The sequence below is a fragment of the Poecile atricapillus genome, chromosome 11, assembly GCF_030490865.1.
Source record: "Poecile atricapillus isolate bPoeAtr1 chromosome 11, bPoeAtr1.hap1, whole genome shotgun sequence".
Taxonomy (NCBI): domain Eukaryota; kingdom Metazoa; phylum Chordata; class Aves; order Passeriformes; family Paridae; genus Poecile; species Poecile atricapillus.
Genome location: NC_081259.1, coordinates 8,102,739 through 8,128,331, shown reverse-complemented (window position 1 = coordinate 8,128,331; position 25,593 = coordinate 8,102,739). Strand labels below are relative to the sequence as shown.

The following is a 25,593-nucleotide window of genomic DNA, read 5'->3' as shown; positions in this document are numbered from 1 at the left end:
AGCAGATGTCAAAACACTGCAATTCACCAAACTTTCTTTTGTCTAAGCAGGGACAGGAGCTCAAGTGCTGTGAGTTGAGGTTTCCCATCTCTCCACCCAAGTTTCAGAGTCCTCTGCTGAACTCCTCTCCTGCTTTACACTGTCCCAGCCCCTCCAGAGCCAGGAGGCCACCAAGGACAGCAAGTGGACAGACAACCTTCAAAACCACTGCTTGTTCTCTCAGCTCTTTTGCCTTGAACCCAAATTTCAGGTGGGCAGCAGCCAGGGAAGAGAGGAACAGGAGACAGCTGCTGCAAGGACAAACCCTGCTGCATTGTGTAGGACAGAACAAGCTGACCCATCCCATCTCACCAGCACGGACACGAGCTCCTGCAAGGAAAATGACAGGGGGAAAAGCATTCAAGCTCTTTTTAAAAAATGTTCTCTCCATTTCCTGAATTTTGTTCTCCTCTATTGCAGGTAGCTGATTGAGGAGTTTTCCCCTTTACCCACAGCTGGAAATAAGAAACCCATGAGGAAAGCCCTCATTGCCAATAAATGGCTCAAAAACTTCCCCAGCTGGGGCCCTGCCAGGGCAGGCGGATTACAGTAACCAGCATCAACAGATTTGCATATTCAAAGACTGTAATTGAGGAATAAGCAGTAATGCCATTATGCAAACCCCCGGGCCCTGAGTGGCTGAAGCCAGAGCTCAGCTCACACATCCTAACCAAGATGAGCCCACAGAGCCCAGGGGGAAGAGCTGGGGCAAGCACAGGGAGCAGGGATTGCAGGAAAAAGGCACCGTAACTCATCGGTAACTAACTGTGCTCAGCCCTCAACTCCGGCAGCTGAGCCACCTCCTTCCCCCCTCAATATTAGATATATTTGAGCTCACAGTGCTCTTCTGGGTCCATGGTGAGTTAGAGGGCAAAATTATTGCCTGCAATAGGAGAAAGGCCATAGAAGTATATCAATAAAACAACATCTTTTCATGTGCTGCTGGTGAGCTAAGCAGCCAGTATCACGGTTCCTTTCTTATTTTTACCTTAACCCTTTTCCACCTCCTCATCAGCAGAATTGGATCTCAGGAGGTGTATTTCACCTGGAGGATAATTCTTCATCAACTCCACTTGTGAACTTGTGCTTCAAAGTCAGCAAAGGTTATGGAGAAATGAGTAGTTCAATTGGTACATTTAAAAGCAATCAGTAATTACAGGAACTTTTTTTTTTTTTTTTTACTTAAAACACCTGAAATACAGCCATGCTTTCAGAAGGATTCTGTTCAAGTCTGTCACACATTATTTTCCACAATACATGGCTGACTCTGCACCAGCAATTCACTTCACCTTGATTCATGAATAACTATCCCTCACTTCCTACTGTAAATACAATTCTAAACATATGGGAGAGAATTTGTAGTGAATCAGGGTTGTACATTATCACTGTGATTAGCTGCATTTCTTACCCAGCAGATGTCTGGGTAGTAAAAATCCCCCATGAGTACTGTATCCTGGAGTTTCCCAGTTCCTTGATAACTGGTCCAAGGATTTCTCAGTCCTGCTGTGCTCTGATCGTGGTGGCCCAGAGCAGATGCTCACTGTCTGCCCATCTTCTGCAGCACTAATCCCGCTCTCCCCATGCTCCCAGCAGGGCATCACGCTTCCCCTGCTTTTCTCTCTCATGTTATCTTCCCCAAAAAGCTTTCCCAGTGACATTCATCATTCTCACAATACCAAAACACTTTGTCAAACTGAGCCAAACACCTCCCTGGTGTCCTGTCGCTGAGTACCACCAGAGTTACAAATCTGATGACTGATCTGGCTGTAACTATTTATGATACTGGCACTGCCATCATAAGCATCAAGGTGGTGCTTGTAAAATTTCTCAGCCCCTGTTTGGCCCCTCTTTTCCTGGGCATCTCTTGACCCCACAGCAAGGGACAAACTCTATTCCAAGCAAATGCCTGAAGAGAGAAACAGTGAGTAACTGGCACGAAACTAAAGCCCACAGAGAACAAGCAACTAGTCCCAAAACATGGAAGACATATGGTACTGCCTTGAGAGCTTTCACATGAAATTATCTTTCCCACTGCACTGCTTTTTCCATCCCACAGGTGCCTTACTTTTGGCAGCTCACCTCTCCCAGCAGAGAAAAAAGTGTCACTGCCCCTCTCCCCACAATGGCTCTTGTTCCTAGAAGCTACAACACCGTAAATGGATATTTTTGTCCTCTATCAGATCTTTGCAGGCTGTTGCCACTGATCACTTTGCCAAGCAATCATCAGACAGGAGCCCAGGGTCTGTTGTGGATGGAGCCACTTTTGGGACCACTGGGCTCATGCATAGTGTGACTTGGACATACCCAAACATTTGCCTGCCCTAGAGCTCCTCAGCACTTCCTACCTTTGAGTGCCAAGGGACCAGCTCTTTGCCTCACAGCAGTGATCAGCACATTCCACATCCCAAACATCAGGCTATCCTCAAGATCACCAGCGCTGAGCTTTCTTCTGCCTGTCAGACAAAGCTTTGAAGAAGTAAACAAGTGCTGTCAGATGCCATCTAAATTCCTGCCTCAGCACCCTGAAAATAGTTTTCCAACCTCTTTTCTCCAATTATCACATGAGCAAGACCTCAGCCTCGGTCACTTAATGTCTCCAGCCTTGAATACCAGATTAGCAACTATCTTTAAGCTGGTAAAAAGGCTACAAACACTAATTCATCCTTCTAGCAGAAAGTGACTTTTTTACATAGTAAGAAAATGAAAGTTTAAATGTAATGTAAATTAATTTATCATTTACTGAACAACTATTGTTCACTGACCCCAAAACAGCACGAGGTGTAACCCTCAGGGTAACACGAACATCCAGTTCAGTCTCTCCAGAGTAGAATCATAATTAAAAGGCCCATTTTTAATGCACTGCATTCACAGACATCTACTTTTGAATCCTGGAACTAAAAGCCATGCAAAGCAGCAGAAACCCAATTGAATCAACTCACTGGGCCAAAGTTTTCAAGGCTTAATTGCATAAACAAAAATGTATAAAAAAATACATATTTGTGTGCTGTGCATGTACCATTTTTTAACTTTTATCTGGCAAACTCTTCAAGGCAGAGTGTTTCAAGGGATTAAGAGCTGTAAGGTGAGCAAAACATGAGCCCTGCTTTATTGAACAGCCATTAGCCATACTTAGAAACTGCACCATAACATTAATTTTGCAGCTACAAGATATTGGCCTTGAACAGAATTAATGCATATGCACATATTTGCTACACAGTCATAAATTTTACTAATGCAATTTTGTGAGCCTCTTAAATGGTAACCATTGCAAAAAAAAAAAAAAAATTAGTAAGAGGAAAAGCAGGGTAAAGTTCAACAGCAATATTTCATTACCAAGACAAGCAAAGAAGATAAATGACTCAGCTCTCTTGGTTCTCCCCTCTTCTCCCCAACATTACATGAGAAAAAACACACTGCACAATACAAATCTCTGTTATTGTTGGAAGTGTGGCAGTCTGGCAGGATGGCAGATCAGGAGGATTTTTCAATGCAGAGATATGTCCGTCACTAAAGCAGACTTTACAGCAAAGCTTTTCAAAAAGGAGCAGATTCCACACAATTTCCAGGGACAGACAAAGTAATTAGCATTTCTCTAGTCCCTCTTTTTATTGTATATAACTCCTTCTTTTCCCCTTCTTCCAGGGGGACACCTGCTGTTGTGGACACAGGCTGGAGCCCCACCACACGCTGGGGAACAACATACAGACAGCACACTGCATACAGGCTCAAAATGAGCAGGGAAAACAGAGCAGTTCTGCTGTGAATAGCAGGATTTTCCATTTTTCCTAAAGAACCAGCAATCAGAACTGCGTGTTCCTACCCAGGGAGCTCACCCATACATTTCCATCCTTAATAAATGAAATCAGTTTTCAGCCCTCTGGTTGCAGAGACTGGCAGGAAATGTGGCTTCCATTTTCTTGCTTCCAAAGCCCAGCAAGAAAGCAAATGGGACTTGTTTTGTAGCCCTGCCATTTCCAGGGTTGTCTCATGATGTTTTGGGGGTGATGAGAAGAGGGGCCAGGTCACATTCCCTTAGTGCTGTTAGCCTCTCCAGTGGGACAAGGAAATCACAGAGCTTGGGATTTTTTCTTTAGCTGAGGCCAAAGCATCATGTCTGGAAGAAAATTCCCTCTTTTTACTGAGGAAATCTGGTTAACTTGGAGAAAAGGCAAGATCTGAGCATTCACTGTATGTCCAGAGACCTGCTTAGTCCCTCAGAGGAATATTCCAAAATCCATAGGTCCAGGGTGCAGGAAGGCAGGGAGAAGCAGGACTGGGGATGGGTAATTGCTGCCACAATGCTTTTAATTTCTAAAAGCCTCCAGCCTCAGCAGCAACCACGTCTCCAGACACCCATAATTTCCTCAACCCTGTATTGAGTTATGCCTCCTAGAAAACCTCTCTGGTGCAGAAAGCGCTTTGCACATCTCCCCACCACCCACTGCTGCCCCACCAGCACCAGCAGTGCCTTGAGGTGCCAAGAAAGCACAGCTGCTCTCTTGTGCTGGGCCCATCCAACACCATGATCTGGTCTCCCTTGGAAATCTCAGTCTGCTGCTGTTGGGAAGGTATGGATGTACTGCTGCTTCTGGAACAGCTTTGTGCCCCTCCTGCACATAGTTTGTACTGTACTGAAGAACATAAATAAAACCATAGGGAACTTACTCATGGGAGGAGTTTGGCTGCTGACAGCCCCCTTCTTCCTTGTTTGAAGATTTTGTTCCAGTATCTAAGTGAACTTTGTAGATTTAGCTAACAGCCTGCAAGATATCAAGTGATCCAGTGTCTCAGAAGTCATCCAAAGTAGCCAAGTTTGCTGGAGAACCACTAGCAGAGCAGCACTTTTCAAGACAGAGTGTTCTTTCCTGAAAAGATAGCAAGGAAAAAATGAAATTAAAAAATTACATCATCTCCACAATTACTTCCCCAGGTGCTTGACTTTTCCCAAACTGCACATCAACACAACTGACCTTTCCTTTCAATAGGAGCACATGGACAGGGCACTGCCTACTTCCCCTTCTTCTGTTTGCAGATGCAATTGGATGGAGACACAGGAGCTCCTCAACAGGAAGTGTATGGCCCTGAGATCCAATATTCTGCTCGTGACTTGTTTGTGCAAGGAGCAGAGCCATTCACCTGGGCTCGATCTGAAATGAAGGATTTCTTCCACCAGGACAATCGACTGCTGTGATACATTCAAAGCAGCACTGAGCTCGTGGGGCTGAGCCTTGGCTGCCAATACAACATTGTGTCTAGGAGTTTTCTTCTACCTTGAGACTCAGTGACTCCATCCAGCAGACAGAAACCTGGCAGCTGCTCCATCTTCCAGCACAGCGATGACCCAGATGAGATCTATATATCCAATATACACAGCTTCACGACTGAGGAATGCTGTGCCAGAGTGCTTAGGATTTTTTGGCATTAGCCTGGTCCCACTTAGCATTTTTATGAATGTTCCTGCTCCTGGATTCATGCTGTAATGTAAAAATCGAAAGGGCACTCCTACTTGTAAGCTTCTGGACTTGATGGGTACAAGAGAAAAGCCTGAAATTGATGCAAACCATGATAAACCATCAGTGCAAATTCATGCAAAACTCTCTCCAAAACTGAAACCAACACCAAAAAGTGACTGACAATCTCTCCATGGGGACCTGTGGTGGTTTGCAGCCTGACTCACAACATGTGAGCACCCAAGGTTGGAGCTGGTGGTCTGGCCCTGCAGAGAGCACTCAGCATTCCCCATCCTGACCAAAACTACTGAAGAAATGCATCAAAGGTGTTTGTGCAGCAGAGAGGAGGAAATCAGGATCTCACATTACTGAGTTTTCATGCCATTGCTCATTGTTTATGTGTCCTCTGCCACAGCTGCCCTCTGTAACCTCTGACAGTGGAAACTCAGTTCTACCTGTGTTTCAACACCTGGAATTTTTAGACAACCTGATTTTGCAATTAACAACTCACAAGCAGCAAATTAAATTCATACAGGGACCCTACATAAACTGACTGCCTGTTCACAGGTGACTATAAACACTTATCTATAGTATTGACATAAAAGGGCCAGTGGTTGCATAAACATGTAAGTTAAACAGGTACCAAAATATTAGTCATGACCTTGTTGAAACAGTTGATATGGCAAAGCTCAGTCATGAAATCACCTATAAAATGAAATATGATTAGTGTCAAATGCTAATCTTCCAGAAGCCCAAACAATGTGATGCAAAGGAGCTTTTAAAAGAAACCAAACAAACTCATTTTTCATTATCTTCTGCCATCTTATTATTTCACAAGTTAGAAATCCATTAGCAATTCTGTCAAGAACTAGATAGGCTGCTTAGTTATCTAACACTGAAGCACTCACATCCCATGGCTATCTTGATGTCCCTGGGAGAAAAAAAACAACAGGAAAAGCAATGGAGTAATAAATTATTATAACTGTTTCATTAAAACTTAGGACACTGTAATTTTCAAGTTTATTTGGTGTTATATTTAAATGAACCAAAAGGCAACATTGTACAGTAACATTATAAAATAAAATTATTACATAGTACATTAACCAAAGCCCCATTTAAAAAAAAAAAAATCCTAAAAAGTCATTTGGGGACATATCCTACTCTTGCTCTTCTGCACACATGATTTATTAAGCTCATTTAAAGCAGCACTCTTTTTTTTAGGAAAAGCAAAATGGAATTTGCCCCCAAAATGGAGTATCTTTTCTTATAGTTCTTGCAGTTTCATTTTATCATGTGTAATATATCAAGTTTATAAGGCATAAATACGAAAAACAGTTCAATATGCTCATCATAATTTTAATTAAGTAATACAATCTAGGACACTTTTTCAATCACACCAAGGATTACAATGTACCTATAGCTTTAGTTTCTTTTTTTTTTTTTTTTTAATACAAAAGTCTATCATATAGTATACAGTGTATTCTAGTTGGTAACTGGTTCACAAGGTGGATCACAATATTCTTGCAGGTTAATATGTCAGGATTTCACCTAGTTTGTACACTCTGTGCAGGCTTCCTCCTTCCCTGGCTGCTCTCCTCCAGCAGCAGTATCCCTTCACTCCTTCTCTTTGCCTATTTTAAGAAGGGCTCTGTGCCAGATGCAAATCCAACTGGGAATGGCTTGGGATGCACATCCCAGTGGTGCCAAGGAGCTGCCAGAGGCAGCCAGGGAGTGGAGGAGGAGGAGGCAAGGCAGCAGCTCACAGAGGTGTTTGTGGGGCAGGGAGTCAGGCTCTGCTCTCCCAGCTCCCCTCAGGCTCCTGGCACCATGGAAATGCCCCAGGAGGGAATCCATGACAAACCACAGCCTGGTGTGTAAGGAAATCACTGACCAATGGAGTGGGTGCCACTGGCTGCTTGTGCAAAGTAAGGATGGGCAAAAGCACCTCAATAAATTAGGAAGCAGCATGGATGTTTGGGATGCTGAGTGCTTGGGTTGGGCCAGCTTCACATCACCCACAGCTCCATAACCTGCAAAGCCTTCCCAGGATTTTGGGCATCTCTGATGCAAAGACCCACCTGGTGCCAGCTGGATGAGTTGCACAGACAAACCCTCTGATCAGTAACACCTCTCACACCCATCCCCTACCTCTCCCTGGGTTGATATTTCCTAAAACCAGATTACTGCGATGCCCTGGTGAAAGCACTGCTGGTTTGGGGCTGGGGGCAGCAGGGCCAGACCATTCATGGTAGTGCAAGAGGGGCTGGGGAAGGCAGGGGGTCTGTCCCCACTCCTCCTGCCCCTCCAAGGGTCTTGTCACTGCTGGTGGGGGCAGAAGGGGGATTGACACTGTGCCCCCACAGGGCCACACTGCTCCCTCCAACAGGGCTGGCAAAGCCTTTCTGACATTACCTGAAACCAGGAATAGCTTTTTCTACATATACAATCAACCTAAATTGTGCATGAGGTAAACTGCAGAGCAGTGTCCTCCAGAGCGTTTTTCACATGTCTAATATTAGATATCTTGCTGGCAGCTCTGAACTGTCCCCAGAGGTTTCTCTCCCTGCCTACATTTACTACGTTCGGATCCTGAGCTCCTGCACTCAGGTGCTCTGAATCACACCGTAACCAAAGGCAGCCTAAAATAGACGGTGTGAATTGCTCCCTCCCTGCTGTGACTCCATCCTGCAGCATCTGGGAGGAAAGAGAAATTATCTTAGTATTAAGAATGGGCCAAAGTCACAGAATTCGGGTCAGGATTCAGGCCAGGCAGGCACAGATTTTGTCTGTGGGCCTGTTCTTGCTCTCTATTTGCTGATGGGATATCCAATCCTGTGCTTACACTTATTTTTCTGATAGATCAACAGTCTCAGGAATCACCTATCCCTAAATAAAGCACAGCATGTGAGCAGCACATAAACAGCTGCAGGAAAGAACTGACACACATCTAAAGCCACAACAAAGCCCTCACCTCCCACACACCCTTCCCTCAATACTTTTTTTAAACCTGTCAGAAACAAACAATGAGTGCAGCACAGCCCAGAGAGCCAGAGGAAGGAGCATCCAGTGCTTTCTTAGCTGCTGTGTCATTATGTAGGGAGGCTACTTCCAAAGAAACCAAATTACCCTACATAAAGAGCATTCACTAAAAGAATCTCCTTTCCCTTGGAGAACCAGCAAGATCACATTATTTCCTGAAAACACCTTTTTTTCTATACTTGACAGAAGAGTAATACTGTCTGGGTTTTTGCTTTCACTGACCATGACAGGCAGTTTCTGTCCTAGCTTGAGAATTCCATCGAACCTGCTATTTGCATTTGGGATAAAGCATCAGATGGACATTTCCCACGGGATACAGACTGCTTGCTGTCCGGTAGATTCAACCATCATTCTCAAGTACATTTAGCAAGAGGGAAGCAAAAGATCTCCCTGTGCTGAAATGCATTGAATCAGCAGCAAGTTTCTACCAGTGCTGAGAAATTGTGCCCTTAATATAAGTGCTCAGAAACCACCAGCCCTGCTGCTTGAGGAGCACTCGGAACTGTATAGAAGGCCTGTGGGAAAAGGACTTCCATTAGTACCCACTATGCTGTGATTTATGTTATGGGCTTAAAATAGCAAAAAATTAAACAGTTCTATTTAACCTACAGTCTAAAAAAAGGCACAAAGACTTTGTGGAAAAAAAAATAAAAATTAACTGTTCAGATTACATTTCCAAGAACTTTTAGAGTGTCACTTTGATTTCCCAGCTTTGCTTGCTGGCAGGAGTGAAATTGAGACAATTTCACTGTCTGCAGAGGTAAAGAATACCCTTTTGGCAAGGCAAGTTTGCCAGCTCTATGCAAATGTTATTCAACAGAAGTAACTGAAACCTCTTGTGATTGCTTTAAAGCATAATCTTTTTGGTCTGCAGCACATTGCACTTACCTAAGTACTCAGTGATGATAGAGTGGGTCTTAGGGCAAGACCAAGTACAAAGAGCCCTTTTTAATCTGAACACAGGAATGAACTCTGTTCACAGCTTCACAGTCTGCTTCCGAACAAATGATCATGAGACACATAAATAGTATAAAATAAATACAATACATTCAGAGTTTTCTACATTGTGGAGAGCTGTTAAGACTTCTCTAGCTCTCCAATGTAATGCATATAGAACATTCCCTTCTATACAGTGCTACCTCCATGTACCCACACCTCCTTTAAATGCAACATAGCTCAGACAAACTTCCTCTTTTGCCTGGATTCTCATCAGTCTCTGATTCTGTAAAACATTATATCATTTCTTTAGGAAAAAAAAAATATTGCACTTTTAAAAATGCATAAAAATCGAACCGAATTCCCATTAACTCCACCACACAGTCTGTTATTTAAAATAGGACTTTCCCAAAAACGTATCTCTAGTTGTTCTGCATTCTGCCTTCATTTACAGCATTCTCCACCGGGATATGCTCAGAACATTGTTCCTTAGCGCATCCCTTACAGTTTTGCCAGCAGCCTTTTGCCACACAGCGTGAGCTATCCGAGACACACGTGGCTGGGAGTCACAGGTGCGTGCTCCAGGCTCAGGATTTCATGGTGCAAATGGGAACCACAATGACCAGGATAACCGTACAAGCGGCCGCTGCGATCAGGGCAGCGATCTTGCAAACCTTTGCTCTCCTGAACTCGGCCTCTTTCCGTTTCAACAAGGAATCGTAGCCAGGAGTATAAATGTCTTCCATCCAGTACTCTAAGTTGTTTGGGTTTAAAGATTCTTGAGTCTAAAAATTAAAAGGAAACAGTTGTTAATAGTCTGGGGTCTGCTGTTAATAAAATAAGTAAACAAAGTAGATGTTCCTGGAGGCCTCCCAGTTACACCTGGAACTGCTGTCAGGATAAAGTGGGTTATTGCCACTTCTCACACCCCTTCATCTCCTGGTCCCAATCCCATAAACCTGATGAAAGTGTTAACAAAATACTGCAAAAAATAGACTCCTGCAACAGTAAGATTGTGCTCCAAAATCCCTCACTTACCTCTGATTTACCGGAAACTTCGTCATCTTGGATGGCATTTAAATAAAATCTCTTTAATCTGCTCAACAGCAGAGGTGTCAGCAAGTGCCTGCCTGTAACTGTTAATAATTTTTAAATTATTAAAGCTCAGCTGATGGGAAAGGTTCTTAATATATGCTCCTTGTGCACTACATTTTACAAAGCTAACCCTAATTCTGGCACCATGGCTTGCTTGCAGGGCAGGATTACCCAGCACCCAGTCCTGCAGTGGGGGCAATTTACAGACCCCTCCACTGGAATGGCATTGCCTGGGGATGCTGCAGAACTTTATCAGTATTTCCATTTGAATTACTTATTTTTTATGTCTTACAGCTTTTTATTCCTAAGCATTTATGAGCTCTTAAAGCTGTCCATTTCAGCCTTGCTTGTTTTATTCCCTTTAAACTCTGTGTTAGAGGAAAATAAGGGGAAAACCAGGGAAACCCAAACACTACTATTGAACTTATCAGCAGAAAGGAATAAAGCAAAAAGAGCATTTTGAAAAATGACAGAATTTCCCCAAAGCTGTCTCTTTTATCTGAGGCTCCAGAAGCCTATTCCTTTAAAACAAATGAAAAGGATTCCATATAAAAATATTACAGTTAGAATACCCTTACACACACCATTTCTGTGCCTGTAACAGTCCTGACCCAAAGGTTGTTGGACCCTGCAAAGAAACTCCAGCTGACTTGAGAAGGATTTGAGTAAGTCTTTAATTGACTAATTCGGATTTTGTGGCCACAAGCTACTGACTGAAACTTTGCTTTGCATGAGAGCAGCATTTGTTTTATGTAAAGAACTACTAAAATAAGTGGTTTTAGAGCTATTTCAGAAATAAACAATGAAAATTGAGCGATGGTTTTATGATCATTTAATGGACATCTCTATGATAGTGTTAGGATGCTGAAACAGGCCATCAGACACATCTGTGATTGCATCTTTAGGGCTTTGGATGACCTGCTTCAGCCTTGTGAAAAAAGGCAGCAATCTCATCACTAAAGGCATCAGAAAACAGCCTGATACTGTTTCATCCCAGTGGATCATCATACACAAAGCAAAGCAATGAATCTCACACAGAGCCCACACCTGGGACAAGCTTTGGGCCTGATGAGTTTTGCAATTTCTTTTTTTGGAGGAAAACCCAGCAGACTTGTCAGGCTTGTCAGGAGAAATTTTAGGTAAACAAAGGTGGAAAAATCCCAAAGGTAGGCATACTGTGCTTCAAGCAAATTGCAGCTTCGGACCCGTCTGCCTTGGCATTGACCTTTTAACTACTTCAGAAGGAAGATGCATTATTGAAAAGGCCCATTACTGTTAATCAGCTTCCCTTCCCATTTCATTGCCAGACATAGGAATGTTCATTAAGGCATAATGTATTTACTTTCAGTTCTAATAAACTTAATCACTGGGAAAAAAAAACCCCACTCATCAGTCTGTGTCTATTTTTCAAGTTTGTGAGTAAGCTCCATTATAAAGTCTAGACATGGGCTTTGCGGGGTAGATGCAATTCTGACAGTCTTTCTGGAGGGAGAGAATCAAACCAGTAAACTTCTATCACCTTTATCCTAAAGATAAATTATGGCAATAAGCCGATTTCTCTGGTTTGCTCACAGTCATGCAGAGCTGCTTACAGAGAACAAAACAGCCCAACGAGGAGCAGATGGAGAGCACTTCTCCCAGAGGGGCTTTGCTCCCAAATATCACCTCCCTTATTGCCTCACACAGCAGGTAAGTGATGCTTTGTGACTGCCTGCTGCAGAGGAACTTCCTCCAGCCTATTCCTACTCTAGCATACACCCTCAATGCCAGGGTTAGGAATTTAGTGAGCCCCCTAATGCTTTTAAGACCCAAAAAGCTGCAGGGAGCTGAGACAAGATGCAGCCTGGTCCCTGCGCTGCTTGGTTTCTCTCTGAGTACACTTTAGCCACAGCAAGGAGCAGGGGCTGGTGAGGACAGGGAAGTTTGCATGAGCCAAGCAAAGATGTGAGTTTGTTGTGCACAAATTCCTGCACAAACATTCATGGGAGTTGCACTAAAGCACAGTGTGGGTGATGGTTTCAAATCCAAACCAGCCAGCTCAGGGTCCTGAGGCACAGCATCCTGATGTTTTCCTAGGCATTAGTCTGGAGCTGGTTTAGGTACCTCAGCACTGAGCCATTGAGGGCTGGCATGGAGCAGCAAAGTCTCAGACTCTTCCATGCCAGACATGCTGTGGAGATAAGCAGACTCCCTCCTTGGGCACGGCTGCACCGACTGCTGCCCACAGAACCCAAAATGCCTGAGGTCAGCACCAGACCCCCCACCAGTCCTACATTCTACTGTAAAAGTGCAAATAAATGACACACAGGTATTTCACATCAGTGTGGATTTCATTGTGTGACACATTTTGGGTTTTGAGACCAAGAAATGCGACATTTATTTGGTCTTTACGCATTTTGGATGTCATTCTTCAGGTTTCCTCTTTTAACCTCTGCTGAGATATCTTCCTTCCTAAAAGATGTGTTGTGTTTATCAGGCTACACAGGGTACCCAGTGTGGGTGCTCATTTTATGTCAGGTTTGTGATTTTGCATCAGGAAAATATAAATGCAAAATGTGCATTTGTCTCCTCTGTTTGTTGCACAAGAGCCTGCACACTTACAAGCAGAACCAAAATGCAAACTAGACACACCATTAGTTGCCTGGCTGGTTTCCAGCAGCCACTTCAAAGCTTCAACAGTGACGTGTTTCAAAACCAGTTGTGGTATTGAACATCTTCTACAAGTATTTGATGTCTCGTGTTCCTAGTAAAATGGAAAAAAACAACCCTAACACTGCAATTCCCTGTGAATAATTCAGAGAGAACAAAGGCAGAGGAAAAGGCAGCAGTCCCAGCTCCTGCACCACTCTCCCTTGCTGCAGTGAGGAACCAGCTCACCTCTGCACTCCCTTACTCCCCAACCCTTCTTTAGAGCTACTAAAGCTATGATGGCTTCTCCATTGCAGAATAAGCTGGGACCATCAGCCTGTCAAGAATCACCATTCAGCAATGAAACATTCACATTTTCATTGTCCCTGGCCAGGATGGATAGGGATCAGCAAGATTAGAGGCTCAACAATCCACAGCTTTTTCCTGAGCTATCCAAATCCCTTCTTAAATGTATATTCTGGCAACATCCATTTGCAATCAAGCCATTCGAATTAAACAAACGAGACTCACTTGTAGATCCAAGGCTGCAATCTTGCCTTTATCCCCCGAATTCCTCGTGTATTCCTCTATGGTCCACGATGGCTGGGCACGTTTCACTTCAGCCAGCTCTGTCAACCTCATGTCTGTGTAGAGAGGGTTGCTTTTCATGTGTGACTTGAGTGATGCAGGGTAGGGATGAGGACTAAAGACTTGTTCAATCAAGAAAGCATCTTTTGGTTGTTTAGAGAGTCTATGTGGCTGTGGGATTTCGTATTGCCTGTCTGCCTGCAATAGGGTTTAAAAGAATTTGAGAGAAAAAACAAGACTATGAGGGAGTTAAACACAAAAGACAAAAATATTCCTTTCAGAAGCACCATATGATAAAAAATAGAACAGCTAGGATAAAGGTTTTGGATGGCAAATTTGCCCACGTTCTTCTCATAAACAAAACAGAGGTATTGAGGTATTTTACAAACACAACTCCATACTCCCTATAACATGAGCATGCTGCTGATGCAGCAGCAAAAAATTAGGGTTTGCACTGTTTAGACACCAAAAAACTATTCTGAAATGGCCCTGACATCCAGAGAAGCCCAGCTGATCTGCAAAAGCTGAGAGACACAAGCAAGCTTCCAGGTTTCTGTTTCCAGATCAAATCCTAACATGAGGTATTCCTGAGGGATGTCCCCAGCCTGACACTGCAGCATCTATGGTACAATCCAGCATCAGCCACAGGCCACTGAGGGAGTCTGGAAGGGACTCTCAAAATCAGTATGTCATCCTAAGCAAAGCAATTTACAGAAAAGCCAAGGTTTGGGCTGACTAAGGATGGCCTTCTCCCCCCTCTGCAGTCCAGCAATAACAGTCCAGTCTGTGGTTTGTGGCTTCTTGTTCACCCAACCTCACTTATTTCCATCAAACCTCTTTCTCTTTTTCCCAACTCTTCTCTGCCCTCACACCCTGTTGTAGGAAGGCACAGCATGCCTGCTGTGTGGTCACAGCTGACAAGGGGCTGCAGGACCCCCTCCCCAAGCAGAAACAAGCACCCACCCCACGCAGTTTCAACAGAGCAGCACCCAGAGCCCTGCACAAGGGCAGCCAGGACATCCATGGGGTCAGTGAAGGGGGAACAGGGAAGCTGCTGGAGGATGGGCAGAGTTCTTCTGCCCAGCCAAGCCAAGAGCACAGCTGAGCTGCAGTTCAACAACAGGAGGCTTTAGACTCATTTAAATGACCATGAAAGCGAGAATATAACTACAATGAGCATCTCTCAGTACACATACCAGGGTTTTTTCCTTGAGGGACTTGAATCCATGAATTTGTTTTGTTGGCTTTTAAATATGTACATACTTGTCTGATAAAAGCCATCACAATTCAATTTCAAAATATCCCTTCTAAAACAATCAGTAGAGAATTTCAATTTTCCCCCCATCCTTTTCACTAAGGTAATTACCAGGCCTCCTTATGTTGCTATGATGATGAAGAATACCATCACCTTCCCGAGATGTCACCCACATTACCACCCTCCCTTTGCAAAAAATAAAAGTTTTTAAACAGCAACTTGGCCATTTTGCAACCACCAAGCAAGAACCTACAGGTACAAAATCACTCCATTATGATAACAATAAAAGCAGGCATAACATGGCAGGGCAAAGCATTGTCATACCCCAAGGTTTGAGATGACTATGGAAGGCATTCATAACCACATTATTTTTAAGCATTTATTAAGTGAGTTAAAGTTGAAATTACCTCTTTAGATTTCCTGTGCCAGTCCTTATTTTCTCCTCCATCTCTCTCTTTCATCTCCTCCTCTGTTATGCCAACTTGGTTGGTGTAAGTAATAGCTCTCCAATCTCGGGGAGAGTTTGAAATACTTGCTATTTTGGATTCAGTTGCACTGTTTTCTTCTGTTAATGACCTCGATGATCTCCTAGTAAACAAACTTTTTTTTAAGGCTTTTACTCGAAGACTTTCACTATTACTTCCACTGGCATCTGAACAGCACCATTCTGGGTTATTCTCCAGTTTGCTTCCATGAGGAGTATTGTGGCACTGAAATATCTGCGGGGAGTTGCTCTCATCTGATGCGGCATCGCTTGTCAAAGAGTTGAGATCTATTTGTACACTGACCTTCTCTGGCTGCTGGATTTTTTGATCCAGCTTGCTTAATTTTCCCAGGACTTGAGAGATTTCTTCTCGGACACCTGAGAGAGATTCCAGTTTCTTCTCTATTTCACCAATCCTCAAGACTAATTTGCAGACACTCGTTTTCAGTTCATCATCTGTGTTACTGACATCCGCCCTGACCACTTTATCCAGTTTGTTACAGGCACTCCCATTGGAGATCTTTGTCAAATTGTGCTCTGGTGAGCTCTCACAGTCTGATTTATGCACCTGAGACAAGGAACCAGTGCTGTTGTAGCACGAGGACTGCATGACTCCTGTGGAACCGCTGATACTCATGTCATCCAAAAACCGGAAAATGTCACTGATGTCATCGCTCACGATTTCAGAGTCATCATCCGACTGCTTCAGAGAGTGCCGCTCGCTGTACTTGGCTTGGCCTGCTGCACACAAATCCTTGCATTTCTTGTGGTCCAGAACCTGCTGCTCCGTTTGTGTCCCGACACTCATGGTCCTGTCAATGCTTAAGATCTGGACAGAAGTACAGTTAATGCTCTTATCCTTAAACTTTTTGACTGGCTCGTGTTTCTCCACATCTAGAATGGAAGGAATTTCCTTAGGTTTATGCCCATTGGGTTTCACAGCATAGTTTGCCTGCATAATTGGTTGCTGATCCTTTGCATTTAGGTAGGACTGATGCCTGTCAACTGAAGGAAAGTTTGGAGATGGGTTGCTCGAACTCTGGTATCGTGGTTTCTCTTCAGTCTGCTTCCTATTAAAAAATGAGCGTTCAAAGTCAGGGACCTCCTCAGTATTTAAACTCCAGCTTTTAGCTGGCCAGGCTGTTTGCTTGGCTGGCTTTCCAGTCCACTTTTTGGTTTCCTGTGGTCCAAGAACAGTAGTTGGGCCAAAATATGTTGAAGCTTGAAGATCATCTAAACTTTCATGCTTCACTCGCCTTTTGTCTGGTATAGGAGAATAGATTGGATTCAAGTACTGGCTGCTGTACGGCATTTCGAAGCTGTGGTTGAAGAAAGTCTGCTTAGAGCTTTCTTTCCTGTTCTGAGGCTCTCTGTGTCCATCTTCTGGTGTTTTGTTGGATGGTATTAAGTTGGGAGATATTGTAATCAGATTATGAAAATCTTCTTTGAATATATTTCTTTTCTGGACACAAGACTGCATCATGAACGGCTCATCATTTGAAATGAAAGTTTCTTTTATGCCTGCACTTATAGGCAAGGAATCCTGGTCTGAAATAGACTCATTTTCAATGTTCATGGGGAAGTAGGTACTCTGCATCTCACATGGTGGGGATGTGGCGATGGAGTAGGATGCCAGTGCCTGCAGCCTGTCCAGAGAGGCAGCCCGGCCCTTCATGTCCTTATTAACACCAAGCAAGAAGTTGGGTTCTGATGAGGGGACAAACTGCTGGCAGTCTTTGCAGTCCATCTTTCTGCATTTTGAAGACCTTCTGACTGGAAAGCCCCGGCTGAAGTCCTGCTCGTTGAGCTCGCAGTTGGGCACACAGTCAGGCACACAGTCTGCCATGTTACAGATCTCTGTGTCAGACCTGCAGGACTCGAAGGACTCCTTCTTCTTCACTTTGTGCCTTGCAACTGGAAGCTTTTCCTTGGCCACTCCCCCGTTCATTTGTATGAGGTTGAATATTGTTACTATATCTGCTGCAACCATGATTTTCTTTGATTGCTGATTGTTTACAGTGCATCTCATTTTGTCTTTGAACAAAGTAGCTGGGAAATTAGGATCCAGGCAAGCAGTGTAAAACAGCACACTTCTGAGCTTGGCCAACTGGGATAAATCAAACCTTGCACACAGGGACTTGCAGAGATCCTGGTAAGAAACAGTATTCTGCTTTGTGTCCAGCTCCTCCAGTATCTTCACCAGGAAGAGTGAGGATTCCTGGTTGGACTCCATGGCTTAAGCCTATTTTGCCGTTTAGCCTGGAAACCGCGTTCCACTTCTACAGCAACACAAAAAAGATTGTAAGTCACCCACAGATAACACCCAAGGCCTTGCAGCTCAGCCAGAGATGGGGCCTGACTCCCTAACCATGCCATCCAGGGCTTGCTTTTATAACCCATCCTTGTGTTCTGAACTTCAGGCTGCAATCCTAGCATCCAATCAATCAATACTTAAATGGATAGAGGGTTTTATCCGAGAAGGTTCCTTTATGCCAACGTCTACTAAAGCAACCAAGCAAATAAACAGCAGAAGCTTTGGAGAGGCTGAACTAATGGCAGATAGACAATCCCAGCCTGCTTTCTATGGGACTGTCACAGAATTTCTTACCAACTTATGAGAGGTTCAAAGCACAGCTTGAGCATCAAATTGTCTGCAAGAATTCAGGTCCTAGCATAACCAGGGCTGATCTACTGCACCATGACATGTTTTCATATCTGAATGAAAACAGCTCTGAGGCAGATTTTCTGACAATAAACTTCTGACATGTTTTTAGAAGTTATCTGAGAACATAATTACAATCTTGCTTACTTTAAACCATTATTTTCTCTTCTACTCTAAAGTATCTCCTTTGGATACTTTGACATATTTTTTCCAGAAATACCTTTTCTTAAGTATAGGATTCAGGAATGGAAAAGCTGCCAGGTCCCACGTGAAAAGTCTGTGTGGGCACTGTTTCAGCTCTTAAGCCTGAAATTTAGCAAAGAATAGAAGGAGTTAAAAAAAAAATCCTACTGAACCTTGAAACCAATCCAGCAGATGCTAGAGGGCTGGCTGCCAATCAGGATGGATTTGAAGACAGAGAAATATCAAGGACAGAGAACATCCTCTTCAATGATGTGCTCCCAGTGAAGCCTAGGAGTGCATTTCCATTCACCATCCCGAAATGACAGGGCAGAGGTGAAGAGCAAAAGCTTCACATTCATGTGGATAATGGGAATAGCTTGAACAAGCACAGCTAACACTAGCAAACGTCTTAGGGAGAATATAAACCCCTGCACTTTCAGAATTTAAACCAACCTTTAGCTATTATGGATTAGGAAAGGATGTTGATGATTTTTCATCCATCTGTTGTGAATATCCTTGTCAGTGTCTCTGCTGTTGTCTTCTAGGAAAGACAGAGCACAGGATGATGCAGTCTGCCAATTGCTATGTTTGGTCACTCTGTCTTTGTTATTCTTACTGATAGGAATGACAAAAATCTTCTCTGTTTCCCACAAAGGTATTTTATCTTCCCTCATTCACTTAGATGACCTCTGGAACTGGCCTCTCCTCCATCAAGTGCAGAATATCCACCCAAATGGCAAAGCACTGAAGTCAACATTGCAAGGTTTATTATTACTCATTCTAAAAGGCACCTTCTGGACAAAAATCTCAGGACTCCTGAGCACCACTCCAGAATCCAGAGCTCCTGTTTCATCTCCTGCCCTGACATTACACATCAGTGAGTGCTATCAGTATCAGAACCAGAGTACTTCAGTTTTCATAACCAATAGTTACCCAGAAGAATACGAAACAAGTCTCTGTATGAACTCAGTTGTTTATTTAAATAACATCTTTCTACTATGTGTGATCAGGAGCTGAGCAGCAGCAATGTGAATGGATTTCTGTGCTTGTAAACACGACTCTGAGAAAGCACTGGCTACAGGGATTTCCCAACACCTCCGCTGCACGCATGTTTGCTTTTAAAGCTCCTGTATTATGCATAGCAGCACAACTCTTCTGCCAGCTGACAAAAGAGAAAAAACGTTTTACTGTCTGTGCTCAGCTCTGAGAAGTAATGTGAAAGGCTGGAGGAGGGTGCTGGTATCCTTTTTCTCTCAGCAGTGTGTGCTTGGAGGCACAGCCTCTTTCACAGCCTGCCTTTGTATTTCTCCACATGTTGCCATTAATGGTGCTCCCATGCTAAGTCCAAACTCTGCTAGTTACCACCATGGCTACCAAGTCCTCACAGAATAAACTTCACACGTGAAGCTCAGAGACTTTCCCAGCTGCCAGGGGACTGGCATTGCAAGTCAATTTTCTGCATGTTATAAATCTGCCACTTGGGACATGAGTGAAAATATGTCTTTTTGTCACCTCCAGGCTGAACACCAGCAAAAGCAGCTATCTCCTCCTATTTGTAAATTCACAGCTCTTGCAAACCCCTCACCTGGATATACATTTCCACAGCCTGATGCACACCCTGTGCTCCCTGCACTGGCCTGCCAGCAGCCTGCCTTCTCCCCACTCACACTCCTGCTAAAACACCCAAGTAGATAGTTTGGAGGAATGTATTTTTGAAAAGTGTCAACCCATTTTATTCCCCACCTTTCTGTCTTTACTCTCTCATCCCAGTGAGGATATCCTAGGTACAGCTTCTTGAAATTTTTGCTTTGTACCAAGGCATTCTTAGTGTCAGCAGAGGTTTTAACTTCAATTCAGGTTTCTAAACACTAGGCATCTGGTAAAACTCAGGTACAGCCTGATTTGCAAGGCTGCTGAGTGATGACAAGTTCAGTAAGTTGAGTGGAAGCCCTGCTGCACACCTCCAATCTCATGTTGCTTCTACTTAGCACCAACAAGGACCCTTGTTTTGGGGACCCCAATCTATGCACAAGCAGTAAGGTGGAGGCACTGAAGCACAGACCCAAAGCAGGAGAGCTCAGCTAGGCTGGGTTAGCTCAGTCCCACCCCTGAGCTCCCAGACCCAAGCTTGGGAGGTGACAGTCAGCTATAAACAGTGAGAGGTGAGGGAAGAGGCTTTGAGACAAGGGTGACCAGGAGAGAGCTGAACCTGCTCAGGTGGGAATTCAGCCAGTTCATTCAACTGAGACTCAGCTGTGGGAGGTGGAAATTGAAAAGGCAGGCTGCAAACTTAGATGTAGACCTTGAGAAAAAGAAAGCTATCTAGGAGCTGGAATAATTTCCTCTTCACTCCTTGGCTGTTCACAAAAGCCAGCTTTTTTGTGTGAGAGCATTTTAGGTGTGAAAGGTATCTCTGGACTTCAGCCTGAGCATGGAAATTGGTGCTCCCTTGTGCGAGAGCATCAGAAACATTGCTGCTAGTGGAGCATCAACAGACTGGGGCTGTGAAGAACAGGATGTACTACCCCGTAAGGATTATATATAAGGGCCTTGGAATCTTGTTTCCTGGTTCAGGGATGTAAAAACCTGGTGCCAACATTTTTAGCAGCACATTAAGCTCCACTGTCTCTTGTCAAGCCTCCTAACAGCCTGCAACAAAGACAGGTGCTTCTTGGCAGGCCACCCCAGTGGCTGCCACATCCTGGGTGCCAGGCACTTGGCCATGCACCATCTCAGCCGTCATGTCCACGTTCATTCAGTATCTCTCAAAGCAGAACCAGAATAGACCTAGACGGGGCACACAAATGCAGAGCTCTGAAATAAGCACAGGAAGGCCTTTTAAAGAGGGTACAGGGTCACGAATCAGTCAAAAGCAGCAAAGCAAATGGAAGGACCCACAGCAAGAGCAGCAGCACAGGGTCTCCTCAGATGGCCTCAATTCCACCAAGGTCCTCATGTCTTACCCTCACTGCCAGCAGCCACACACACCCTTCAAACCCCCCCTCAAACTGACTTTGGTCTCCAGACACGTGGAGCTCCCCAGAAAAAGGGATGGGATCTGGCTTATTTATCTTCACCAAGACCATCTCTGACCAAAGGAGCCACTTAACATTTCATCCTTAATGATTTTGTTCTATTAACACTGGAAGGGTCGCTTTGACTCAGCTTCCCAAGATTGGACATTTGCTGCTCTAATAGCACAATTATATCCCAGCATGGATTTGCAGAGCATCATGTTGCACAGCCAGTCGATGGGGGCTGGCTCTCCTTGCACACAGATGAGCTCCAGACTTACCACAAATCAATGTCTTCTTGCCCTGCACCAGGAGCAATGAACTAAGCTCTCATCTTACCACTAACCCACCGTCTCAGCCTCTGGAGGAGAAGTCCAAGAATATTACGAATGCAACCTCCATCCCCAGTGGAGCTTTCTGCTGCACAAAGGGAATGTACTGTTCTATTTTCTGGTGTCCTTAGGAACCAAGCCTCCATGAAACCTCTCCCTTGTGGTTCTCCAGACCAGGGGAGCCTGCAGACTCCTTCATGCATCTTGCTTCCTTGCAGAAAAGCCAGAATGCACTCACCACCTCCCGAATCAGCACTGGCGTGGGGGTGGTCCCCTCATCTCCTGACTACCCTATAAATTTGCCATTCACAGGAATTCATTAAATTAGTACTGCTTCCCAGTTGCCCTGGCTGCTTTCCTGTGACTCCTTCAGCCCAAACCCTGCACTGTGAAATGGGCAGCACACATTGGGGCAGATAAACCCCAGCGCAGGATTCAAGAGACAGTCCCACCACTCGACTTCCCTGAGCAGCTGCAGGGTGGCAAGGTGCCCTGCACGAGTCTGAATCATGGCCACTGGCAGACAGACCACGTTATCTTCCTCTCTTATTTCCTGCTTCATTTCCTTCCCTGTTCTTTGTGCCACTGACATTTGCTCTCCCCCATTTCCCCATATCCACAGTAGGTGCAGCTAGCACACAGATGTGACTGCTGGAGTCATCGTTCCCCCTCTCCCTTTGATTTGCCAGCCAAGAGGGAAACAGCATCCTTGTTTTGTTCCCCCCCCAGTGTCTAACTGGCCACCCTAGGATGCCACTACAGCAACGGCAGACAGCGAGTGATCCTTGCATAAATTCTCTCAGAAAGAGCCTGCTACTTCAGCCCAGCAGAACACTAATACAGAGCCAGTGATATGCTGTTTTACTATTAACTTGAGCTCATAAATCATTCAGCCTCTCTTCCCAACACCAGATACTATAAAACAAGGCAGGCAACGCTTGCCTCACATGAAGTGTAACCCATAGAGATGCAATTCAGTTTTTGTTTTCTCCCACACTCATAAATCCATTTCTCTGTCAAAACATTAAGAAATTTCTGCTGAAGGAATGGGGACCTCGAGCCCCATCTGGCTTCCGCTGCACACAGACACAGAGCTGGCACTCCGGGAAACAATGCCCATTTCTGTACACACCTTATTCCTCCTCCTCCCTCCAACCTTCTGCTGCTCATGAAAAAGAAAACTAAAACATGCACTTTGGAGCCCTGCCCGTGCAATGGCAACTGCTCTTCTCCAGCTCTCACTGAAAAGTCCTGCTGACCAGCGTGTCTCCTCCGGACTGTCTCCTCGGCTGCGCAGGAGCAGGGTGGGCTCAGTCCCCGGGGCAGGTGGGAGGTGGGTGCTGGCTCCCTGCCTCGCTGGTGTGGTTTTTATTCACTCCTCCAGAGCCGAGGGGAACGAACACCTGCATGCCGGGAGCTGACGGTGCCTGTGCAGCCGCTCTCGCTGGCGGCTCGCTGCTGCTGGGCACGGGGAGGATGCTCACCCTACACCCTCCCGGGCATCCCACTGCCAGCCTCCTCCAAGCTTCACCGGGGGTCGCTGGGAACAGCACTGGGAGAAGTTGCTATTTTCTGGCTCTTATCTTGTGTGAATGAGCCCTGGAAAACCGCGCTTTACAAACCCGGCTCCTTAACAGAGGCAGGCTCTGCTGTAAAAGGACTCTGCACAACACTTCAGCTTCCCCAACACCCCAGAATTCAGCGGGTTTTAAAGGATCTGAGTGCATAAATTAATAGGGAACTAGTGAATAAAAGCAGTGGAGCCTCACGGCTGTGCCAGAGCTCAAGTCGAACAGGGTTGCCATTGATTTTTTCTTGCACAGTAACATTAGGCTGATTATTTGCATGGTTCAGTTATGCAATCCAGGTTAAGGTATCTCTACGATCTGGGAAGTGAAAACAATCATTCTAAAACTGTGAAATAAATTACTTTAATTATTACTGCATCATATACTCTTGGTTATTCTTTGCCAACTCTTGGCCCATACAGACACACACACTAATACTGTCCTCCCAATACACTATTAGAGCACATCCAAGCCACATTTCTACCAGAATTTTTTGTATAAGGAGACACCATTAAAAACACTGACAGACAGACACAAAAAGAGTCTAATTGAATTAAATGTGAGCTATTTATCCCATCTGTGGGCAACCTGGATTTTTGCACAGCAAACCTAAAACAATCTCACTGCCAGCCCAGACCTGACTGCTCCCTTGCCCTGGTGGGTCCAGTTTCCCTGATCCCCATCCCTTCAGATGCCGCTTGGGGTCCCTGGGGCTCAGCCCAGGGTCACCCACCTGCTCCTCTCGGGCAGATCCAGATGTGCGGGACTGAAGTGGAGCTGCCAAAGTCCCAGCCGGAGTTTCACGATTTTGGAGTACCCCCTTTCCTAGAGAGCTCAACAAAGAGGCAGGACCCCGGGGCACCGGTGGCGACCACAGGGGCTGAAGGGTCTCTTACCTGCACTTACTCCTCCTTCTGCCAGCCCGGCGGGGGGAGCCGGTGCTGCCCCCGGGTGCCCAGCGCATCCCTGGGGCTGCGGACCGGGGGGCGCTTGTCCTCGGCGCCCCTTTCCCCCAGCCCACCCCTCCCGCACCTGGGGCTCACCTGCGGGCTCCGCCTGCCTCTGGCGAGGGAGCGCGGCCGTCACGGCTGGATCTGCCGCTGCAGCAGCCGCTTCCCGGCCAGGAGGAGGAGGAGGAGGAGGAGGAGGAAGAGCCCGAGCCTGAAGCCCCAGCAGGATGCCATAGCGCCGGGCTGCGCTGACAAAGGCGGCAGCAGGTTGGCATGGGAGGAGGGAGAGAGGGGAGGGGAGAAGGAGGGGAGACGGGAGGGAGGGGGCTCCACAAGCCGAGCCTCCCCGCACCGCCCCCGGTCCCGCAGCCGCGGCGGGGCTGCCCCGGCCGGCCCCGGGCGCTGCGGCAGCGCGGCCCCGGCTCCGCAGGGACGGGAGCGGGGAGGGCCGGCACTCCGCTTCCCTACACCGTTATCCCTGTGATTTCTATTGTTAGTGCGAGTCCCGGCGCTGCTCGGGGCGGGGGACAGCGCTCGGCTCCCCCCGCAGCGCCAGCCCCGCTGTCCGGGCAGGGCACAGCGCCTGCTGCAAAGGCGGGCAGGAAAGCGGGTGCCCAGCGGAAAGGAGCCCGACTCTTCCAGCCGGGGACGTGGAGAGCAGCAGGCTGAGGAGCAGCGGCTGAGGGAGCTGGAGCTGCTCAGCCTGCAGAAAAGGCGAGGCGAGGGTGACTTTATCGCTCTTTCCAACTCCCCGAAAGGAGGTGGTAGGCAGGTGGGGCTCGGTCTCGTCTCTCAGGTACCGAGCGATGGGGAGAGAGGAAACGGCCCCAAGTTGCACGAGGGGAGGCTGAAGTTGGACATTAGGAAACACTTCTTCACTGAGAGGTGAAAGCTAGAGCACACTACCCAGGGAAGTGCTGGAGTCACCATCCCTGGAGGTACTTACAAGACGTGTAGATGTGGCACTTAAGAACACAGTTTTGGGGTGAACTTGGCTGTACTGAGTTAACACTTGCATTTGATATCTTAGAGCTCTTTCCCAACCTAAACAATTCTGTGATTCTATGACAGAGTCCAGTGCCCACCTTGCACACTCAGTGCCCACCCTGCATGCCCACCGCCCCGGGGCCAGCAATGCACATCCCTGTGCTGCACAGCTGCCCACAGCCCCTCGGGCAGGTGTTCCCTGCAGGGATGGGGTCTGGCAGCGAGGAAGGGGCTGCAGGGTGTGCGGGTCCCCAGCCCAGGTGTGCGGTGGTACACGTGCAGCGCCGCGACACGCGCGCTCTCCGGCTGGGCAGGCCAGCTCTTACCTCAATCACAGCACTGCCTCTTCCCCTGCTGCTGCCTGCCTCGCCACGCCACACAGA

At 46.0% G+C, this 25,593-nt stretch overlaps 1 protein-coding gene across 1 annotated transcript; it reads right to left on the bottom strand.

The window, feature by feature from the left end:
* Window positions 1–6,598: 6,598 nt before the first annotated feature.
* On the bottom strand, window positions 6,599–24,471 carry MINAR1 (membrane integral NOTCH2 associated receptor 1). The gene is made up of 4 exons (XM_058847301.1): window positions 24,317–24,471; window positions 15,438–17,793; window positions 13,719–13,973; window positions 6,599–10,249 (listed from the first exon to the last, which is right to left on the bottom strand). The coding sequence occupies exons 2-4, from the start codon at window positions 17,745–17,747 to the stop codon at window positions 10,052–10,054; spliced, it is 2,763 nt and encodes a 920-aa protein (XP_058703284.1). The 5' UTR covers window positions 17,748–17,793; window positions 24,317–24,471; the 3' UTR covers window positions 6,599–10,051.
* Window positions 24,472–25,593: the final 1,122 nt, after the last annotated feature.